This window comes from Pungitius pungitius, chromosome 13, assembly GCF_949316345.1.
Source record: "Pungitius pungitius chromosome 13, fPunPun2.1, whole genome shotgun sequence".
NCBI lineage: Eukaryota > Metazoa > Chordata > Actinopteri > Perciformes > Gasterosteidae > Pungitius > Pungitius pungitius.
Genome location: NC_084912.1, coordinates 345,875 through 355,000, shown reverse-complemented (window position 1 = coordinate 355,000; position 9,126 = coordinate 345,875). Strand labels below are relative to the sequence as shown.

The window sequence follows — 9,126 nt, the reverse complement described above, 5'->3', positions numbered from 1 at the left end:
ATTTAATCTGGATTAGCCCACTTCACTCTGAGCCATGGGGGACACAAGGGGGGACACAAGGGGGGACACAAGGGGGGACACAAGGGGGGACACTTTCTACCCCGTAGATCACAAGTCTAGTAAAGTTCTGTTTTAATCATCAATCTAAAGTGACTGGAGTTATTTCAAAAAGATGTAAAGAGAAACCAGTACATACACTTTCCCTCTTTTTAACTGGTCAAGTTGCACTCTTCATACAGCTGGACCATTTAAACCTCTTCTATCTGCATCTACTGATCAATTTGTTCCTAAAAGAGCATCTGCTCCTTCCTCCTTTCCTCCTCTTCTAAATCAAGAATTGACAAAAAATTGACCTCCTACCCACTATTCCCAACTACTATTCCTTGACCTCTGGAAAACAGGGTCAAGGAAAGGTGGTTAGGAGAGTTCATGAGGAGTTAGGGAACGCTGCGTAGTGTGATGGAGGAGACGCATGTTGGTGACGTCAGTCTGCATCTGAGATGCCTTCATGTGTCATTACAGTGCAAAACTGTATTAACATACATGAGTCACGGTTACTCACCATTTCAATCCAGCCCAAACTTGGGCCCAGATGGACGGAGCGTCCCATCAGTGTCTCAGAGGACATCACAGAGGCCCACCCACTTCAGGGCCACCCACCTGAGGTTCATCTACCAGAGGACCACCACTTGAGTAACTGGTCCCCTGAGGTCCACTCACCTGAGTGCAGCTGGAGGTCCTGTCCATCCTCACCCAGGTAAGCACAGTGCGGCCTGAGATGGGGCCTGATGAGCAGTGCATGAGTCCTACCTGTCTGAGAGAAGAGCTCCCTGAAGAGCCCCCACACACACCTCTGGACTAATGACTGTCAGCTGCAGCTGAGCCTCCTGATTGGCCGTTTGGTGGGCGGAGCCACGGTGCGTTCAGGAGCTCCTCGTCGCCTCATTTTTTAATTTACAGAGGAAGAAATGAGGGGTCTGTTTTGGTCGTGGTTCCACTGGATGTGGAGTTAATGAATGAATGTTCACTCTGAATCTGAGAGCCTCAAAGCGCCCGCGTTAGTCATGTGACCGTAGCCAAAGTCTGCTTTTAGTCGTGCAACTGGGATCATTTTGATTTTAGACATTGGACCTGACACATTGGACCTGATACATTGGACCTGACACATTGGACCTGACACATTGGACCTGATACATTGGACCTGACACATTGGACCTGATACATTGGACCTGACACATTGGACCTGATACATTGGACCTGACACATTGGACCTGACACATTGGACCTGACACATTGGACCTGACACATTGGACCTGATACATTGGACCTGATACATTGGACCTGACACATTGGACCCAGATTGCGTCCAGATCCTGTTTGAACGTTGGCAGCGGTTACTGAGGAGCTTCTGATATCACAGAGAACTTCCTCCTGTGGTTCCTCACCTCGGTGTTGAGCTGCTGCAGACCTCCTGCTCCATGTCTCCCAACAAGCTCCAACTCCTCCTGCTGCTGAGGACCTGCAAGCATCAAGGAAGACACTCGTGAAGACACGTCCTTCATGGCAAAGCTCCAGAGTGGAACAAGAGGTCCTTCAAGCATGCAATGTTTACACATAGTACTTCATACTGTACTACATCTCAGAGGTACACATAGTACTTCATACTGTACTACATCTCAGAGGTACACATAGTACTTCATACTGTACTACATCTCAGAGGTACACATAGTACTTCATACTGTACTACATCTCAGAGGTACACATAGTACTTCATACTGTACTACATCTCAGAGGTACACATAATACTTCATACTGTACTACATCTCAGAGGTACACATAGTACTTCATACTGTACTACATCTCAGAGGTACACATAGTACTTCATACTGTACTACATCTCAGAGGTACACATAGTACTTCATACTGTACTACATCTCAGAGGTACACATAGTACTTCATACTGTACTACATCTCAGAGGTACACATAATACTTCATACTGTACTACATCTCAGAGGTACACATAGTACTTCATACTGTACTACATCTCAGAGGTACACATAGTACTTCATACTGTACTACATCTCAGAGGTACACATAGTACTTCATACTGTACTACATCACCAATACGCAGGTGATCACTTAAGTCTTACTTGATCAATTAGTTGAACACATCAACACAAATAGCAGAGAGTACCTTTACTCTGAAAGTCTGGCTGGATTCTCTCCTTCTGACTTCCTGTCTCGTCTTCAGACTTCAGGCTCTGCAGGGAGAACATGGAGGTCAAAGACGGCCTGCGTGTGTGTGTGTGTGTGTGTGTCTTTAAGCACTTTATGTAACTGATCAAATGCTGTAAAGTATGTACAGATTTAATCTGCTTCATGGAGCAGTTACATAGAAACGTCCATGTCTGACCCAGAGGGGCAGAGAGGAAGGTGAAGAGGAGTCACTGCTCTTCTTCTCTTGTTGCTGCGTCTTTACAGTTCAATCATCATTCCATCATGGTGGAACTTAGGAATTAAATAGATAAACACTAATTCAACCAGGAGTCAAACGGAATTGTTCAATTCAAGATGTACAAAGAGAAGCTTCATGAGTTAAAGCGTCATTCTGTGTAGTGACCAGCAGGGGGCGACTCCTCTGCTCCCATAGACATCTATGAGGAAATGACTCTACTTCTGTGTAGTGACCAGCAGGGGGCGACTCCTCTGCTCCCATAGAAGTCTATGAGGAAATGACTCTACTTCTGTGTAGTGACCAGCAGGGGGCGACTCCTCTGCTCCCATAGACGTCTATGAGGAAATGACTCTACTTCTGTGTAGTGACCAGCAGGGGGTGACTCCTCTGCTCCCATAGACGTCTATGAGGAAATGACTCTACTTCTGTGTAGTGACCAGCAGGGGGCGACTCCTCTGCTCCCATAGACGTCTATGAGGAAATGACTCTACTTCTGTGTAGTGACCAGCAGGGGGCGACTCCTCTGCTCCCATAGACGTCTATGAGGAAATGACTCTACTTCTGTGTAGTGACCAGCAGGGGGCGACTCCTCTGCTCCCATAGACGTCTATGAGGAAATGACTCTACTTCTGTGTAGTGACCAGCAGGGGGCGACTCCTCTGCTCCCATAGACGTGAATGATAGTGAATGATGGTCCATTTAAAGTCAGGGACGCCTTAGGGCGGGGCTACACGCTGATTGACAGGTCTCTAATAGACTATAAAGCCAGGGATGCTTTGGGTCTTCTGAGATTGAGTTAGGGGTCATCTCTTGGTGAACACATGAGGACTTCTCAATGGTGTTTGGATCCGATGGAACCTTCAACGTGTGCAGATGAACTGCTGAGTCTTCTGCTGCCTCTCCTACATCCTGTATTCATGTCAGATACATATTTACTACAGTTGTGGTCTTCAGACGTGGGTTAGGCTTAGGGAGCACTCGGTGGAGAGAAGCCTGCACAAGTGGAGTGTGAGTGAAGCCGCAGAGAGGAGAGCTGCTCTAAAGGGATGCCAAACCAGCCACATTCCTCACAATCCCACTTCCTGCCCCCCCCCCACCCCCCCAGATATTCACAGCCTCCCCTGCAGAAACTGATATTTGAGACCGACCAAACCCAGCCAGCACAAAGACACACAATGAGCCTCATTCACAGCCAGTGTGTGTGTGTCCGTGCCCATCGGAGCCTCACGGTCTAAGCCGTCTCAAACAAGACCTCGTTACGCAGCAGGAACGAGGTCAGAGGTCACATTGACAAGTGGCAAACAGCCATTGTTCACTTCATGTGTCCAGAGGGTAAGATCACTGATATATTGTGGTTGTTCTGGTTATAAAATATAAACCAGACAGAAACATCTGGTTCTTTAAGGCTTTAAGTGTTAAACTGCATTCTCTCTAGTGACCACCAGGAGGCGACTCCCCAATAACAGAAGGCATGATGATGTGGGCAGAGTAATGATTACGTCTGTGTTGTTCTGTTTCTGGTAAAGAGGGATCATTGTACACAACCAAAACCCAAGCTGTGAGTAAAATATGGTTCAAAATGTCCTGTGAAATGTGTGAGAAATAATGTAAACCTCCACTTTCTTAAAGTGAGCCAGAGTGTTAAAGCGTAATTCTGTGTAGTGACCAGCAGGGGGCGACTCCTCTGCTCCCATAGACGTCTATGAGGAAATGACTCTACTTCTGTGTAGTGACCAGCAGGGGGCGACTCCTCTGCTCCCATAGACGTCTATGAGGAAATGACTCTACTTCTGTGTAGTGACCAGCAGGGGGCGACTCCTCTGCTCCCATAGACGTCTATGAGGAAATGACTCTACTTCTGTGTAGTGACCAGCAGGGGGCGACTCCTCTGCTCCCATAGACGTCTATGAGGAAATGACTCTACTTCTCTCTTGATTTATTCCCTCAGTAAACATTGTAAACATGAGTTCATGGTCTCAGTCTCTAGTTTCAAGTCTTCTTCAATGCAGCATGATGTTCATTTAGTGAATGATGGTCCATGTAGAGTCAGGGGATGCCTTAGGGCGGGGCTACACGCTGATTGACAGGTCTTTAGGAATGACGTATACCCCTCTCTAGGTCCTCCTCACTCTATATATCATTTCCTGTTCCTGTTGAGAAAAATCAAGATGGCAACAACTAAGATGCTGAGCTGGAGGCTTCAAAACATCACAAACTATTGAAATCCGTCACCATGACGACTAGCCTGCAGTATAAACAAGAACACCCCCCAATTCACTTCATGTCTCGGTGGAAACACAGAATTTCTGGATGATAAAAATGGAATCCAAATATTGTGGAATGTGGATGCAATTTATGAAAAAGTGCTGTTAGCAGAAAAAAAAGAGTAGAACGTCTCTGAGGATGAAAGGATTCAATGAGAAAGAGAAGCCAAAGAGGAGGTCTCACCTGAATGCTCTCCAGGGACGTGGCGCGCCTCACTTTGGCCCTGCGGACGCCGCCCGGCGACGAGTCGGCGGCCGTGGTTCTGGGCGGCGGGCGATCCGTGACGCCAGCCGGCGCGGCGTCGGGCTGCGAGCGGCGGCCGTAGCGCTTCCCTCCCTTCACGAACTTTGGCTTCACCTCTTCTCGAACAACTAGAGGCACAAATACAGGCTGGAACCATGTGCATCAGAACCAGGACCAAGAGCTCTGAAGAGCGGCGCCTCCAGGGCTCAGCATCCAGGGGCCTCCAGCGGTTGCTGCGTGTGTAATCGGGTCCTGGTCGTTCATCTGCATCTTCACCACCTGGACACTAAGGGGGGGCCTGTGTTTCTAACTACTCAATCTTCTGAACACTTGGACTCCGGTTGTGAAGGGAAGCTGTTTGAGAGGGTGAACCCACATTGGACAGAACTACAGAGGGGACTCGTGACTTCAGGCCCGAAACGTGTCATCAACAAGGAAAACAACACACACACACGCACACACACACACACACACACTGAAATAGCTTCACACAACTGTGTAATAAGCAGGGAACCTCTAGCATGTCTGCCACCACAACCCAGGCTCTTATTGTGAAATACATTCAGGAAGCTGCAGCTACAGGGGAAACAATACGCACAACTAGACTCAACTACACGCACAACTATACTCACTACTATACACACACAACAGTACTCACAACTATACTCAACTACACACACAACTACACTCACAACAGTACTCACAACTATACTCAACTATACTCACAACAGTACTCACAACTATACTCACAACAGTACTCACAACTATACTCAACTATACTCACAACAGTACTCACAACTATACGCACAACAGTACTCACAACTATACTCAACTACACACACAACTACACACACAACAGTACTCACAACTATACTCAACTACACACACAACTACACTCACAACAGTACTCACAACTATACTCACAACAGTACTCACAACTATACTCAACTACACACACACAACTACACACACACAACAGTACTCACAACAGTACTCACAACTATACTCACAACAGTACTCACAACAGTACTCAAGCATTTCCATCTGAACAACAGATATTACTCATTTGAAGATTCTCAAACCAACAAAGGACTTAATTCACATTTAGCGGTTAAATAAAAATAGCAAATGATGTGAAAAAAACAACAAGCTAAATGTGTCAAAAAGACAAGACGAGTGGATGTAAATATTTGCGATAAATGTTTCCGTTGGTTACAGAAGCGACACACTGCAGCTGGGAGGAGGCTCTGCAGGTCTTACCTGGCTCCAGGTAGCTGCTGTCCTCCTCTGACGTGCTGCAGTCCACAGAGCGAGACAGGACGGACACCAAGACCGTCTTAAACTGCTCAAAGTCCACCTGGACGTCAAAGACAAGCACGTTTGGTGTTTAGTCGCAGCAGCGTAAATAAACCCAGGGACCCGTTGGACCCGTTGGGACCAGTGACAGTTACCCGGGCGCTGTGGCGTCCTCCCAGCAGCGCGTCCAGCACCTCTGGTCTCTGAGCCTCCAGCTGCAGCTTCCTGCAGAGCTCCGTCAGCTGGTCTCCGTCCAGGAAGCCGGAGGCCGTCGAATCACAGCTGTCAAACTCCACCTTCAGCTGGGTGACGTAGTGGCTAAGCTCCGCCTCCTCCATCCCTCCACTGCACCAGTACACACCAGGACACAGAGGAAATGTACACACGTAAATATACACACGTGTATACAAATATAAATATGTCATCATTTAAAAGTACTGTATTGCACTTTAATGGAAAGTAAAGATGCTTTGAAACAGCAACAAGGAGCATTTAGACATGAATGTAATTAAATATAAAACTACAGCTGCTGTCCATTAAAGTCTCACCTAGAGACACACAACACACAACACACAACACAGACACACAACCACACAACACAGACACACAACCACACTACACACAACACACAGACACACAACACACAGACACACAACACACAACACAGACACACAACCACACAACACAGACACACAACCACACAACACAGACACACAAACACACAACACAGACACACAACACACAGACACACACACGTAGACACACAACATAGTTTGGTCTCTCCGGTGACTCGGAGACGTAACGGTTTTCTTACGGCGGGAAACCCCCCCCTCGCTCCCGGTTCGTCTCCGGTTCGTCTCCCGGTTCCGCATCACATGTCGTCCATGAGTGAGTTCCAGTCTGCCGTTAAACCACCGCAATGAACCGAGAGTAACGGGACAGAGCGACCCTGACCGACCAACCGACCGACCGACCGGCAGCTCCAAGTACCGGTAACCGACGAATATCACTTCCGGTCTACAGTTTCAAAATAAGACGTCCACTCCGCCTGAAACCCCGTATTAACATGCATCAATGCGAAAAGCCCGCTGTGCTTTGGCTCGTGAGATGATGACGTCATCATTGTGGTCTATAACTCGTGTATTTGCGCACAAACTGTATAAATAATGATGTAAACAAGTTTAAAGAGATACATCCCATACTATCAGTGTCTGTGATTTAGTTGTAGTTCATTAAAGATCATCTAAAGTTCAGTTAAATAGATAAAAATCTAAAGTAAAAAAATTGTATCCAAAAATCAAGTGAACTATTAAACCGTCATGTCTGACATTAGCATAGTGGAGAAATAAAAAGCACAATGTTAAATAAACAATAATTAAACTATTATTAAAGCCAGAAGAAATGAATGGACTGCGTTGTTTCAGTTTATTTGTATTATTTCTTTGTTCATTCAAAAGGAAAATAGATAAACACGTGTTTAAGTTCACCTTTATTTTGGAATGACAAAATGGCGTATTTCCGGTCTCTACTGTGTAACCATGGCGACTTGATGCGGCAGTCTGATGTTCAACCACCGGAGGCGCTGCTGCTGTCCCACCACGGTATCGTGAGCGCTTTCTGCGGGCTGTTAGTAAGGAGCCACTGACCTCGTGGGGACGCCCCACTGGGACCTGCTGGGACCTGCTGGGACCCACTGGGACGCCCCGCTGGGACGGGATTCAGGACTTAAGCCTATGATCCATTTCATTTGTTCCGAATCCCGGATCATCGGCCCACACTTTGAAATATTTGTAGTTTATGATCATGTTAATTCTCCTTTTACCCGGCTTCACATTTTTAGATGGGATCTAATAAAAGTGTTTGTGGGCCAATACTCTATGAATTGGGGGTTCATTCCTAATGAAATGCACAGTGACTGTGGGTCAGTGTCCTCCACCCACAGGACCCGTGGTCCTGATAACCTGCATGTCCATGTGTCCTTGTGGAGGACATGTGTGACTGCAGTGTGTCAACGTTAGTCACTGATCCTTGTTCCTTATGGTTGAAATGCACTTATTGTCGCTTTGGATAAAAGCGTCAGCTAAATGACATGTAATGTAATGTAATGTCATTCAGCTGACGCTTTTATCCAAAGGGACGTACAATAAGTGCATTTCCACATAGAGACACAAACTCAGAAGAACAAGTAACAACAAAGTACAATTTCGTCAAATAAGCAGTTTCAAAACAGAAAAGTGCCATTATAAGTACAATGGAATGCAATAATGTACTGATTGGCAGGTGTCTCTGTGTCATGTCATCAATGAAACACACACATGCAGATTCCACCTTTTTTTGCACACATTTTTTTTCTTTAAGCTGGCTTCATCTGGCATTTGTTTCTTTTGATCTTTGAAGGCTCTAAAGTACAAACTGTGTTTCAAGCAACCAACCGGAAGAGAAGATCCCATTCCCAAGATGGGTCACTTCTCCTCCCTGGTTTGAGGATTACCAGTGGTGGTTCCTGGAGAGGTAGGCCATGAGCCCGTCGATACCCGTCCCCATGGTGATGGACACCTCGATGGAGGTCTCTTCAGACAGCGTGGTGTTTGTCAGATGGAGGAGTCAGACAGCAGGAATGCACATGGGCGACATTTGGAGGACTCGGAGGCCCGAGGCGTCGCTCGCTGCTCACATGGATGATACGACGTGATGATAAACGACTGGCGGTGTGTGTGGCTCCTCAGGACATCCAGCAGAAGAAGATGGGAACTTTTGAACAGTAACATTATTTATGACACATCACTCTTGTTCGTTCTCATTTAGAATCCAAGTAGAAATGGATTCTGATTGAATTGGTGTCTGAGTGAACAAAGTACTGATGAAT

General features: G+C 46.6%; 1 protein-coding gene across 1 annotated transcript in view; it reads right to left on the bottom strand.

The window, feature by feature from the left end:
- ninl (ninein-like) overlaps window positions 1-7,263 on the bottom strand; it is a 20,082-nt gene extending 12,819 nt beyond the window's left edge. The window contains exons 1-8 of the mRNA XM_062566710.1: window positions 7,075-7,263; window positions 6,416-6,605; window positions 6,225-6,321; window positions 4,905-5,092; window positions 2,196-2,262; window positions 1,446-1,519; window positions 1,125-1,373; window positions 721-858 (exon numbers count right to left, since the gene is read on the bottom strand). Of these exons, the coding sequence (XP_062422694.1) occupies window positions 721-858; window positions 1,125-1,373; window positions 1,446-1,519; window positions 2,196-2,262; window positions 4,905-5,092; window positions 6,225-6,321; window positions 6,416-6,598 (996 nt within the window). The 5' untranslated portion in view covers window positions 6,599-6,605; window positions 7,075-7,263. The remainder of the gene's footprint in view (window positions 1-720; window positions 859-1,124; window positions 1,374-1,445; window positions 1,520-2,195; window positions 2,263-4,904; window positions 5,093-6,224; window positions 6,322-6,415; window positions 6,606-7,074) is intronic.
- Between the last annotated feature and the right edge of the window lie 1,863 nt (window positions 7,264-9,126).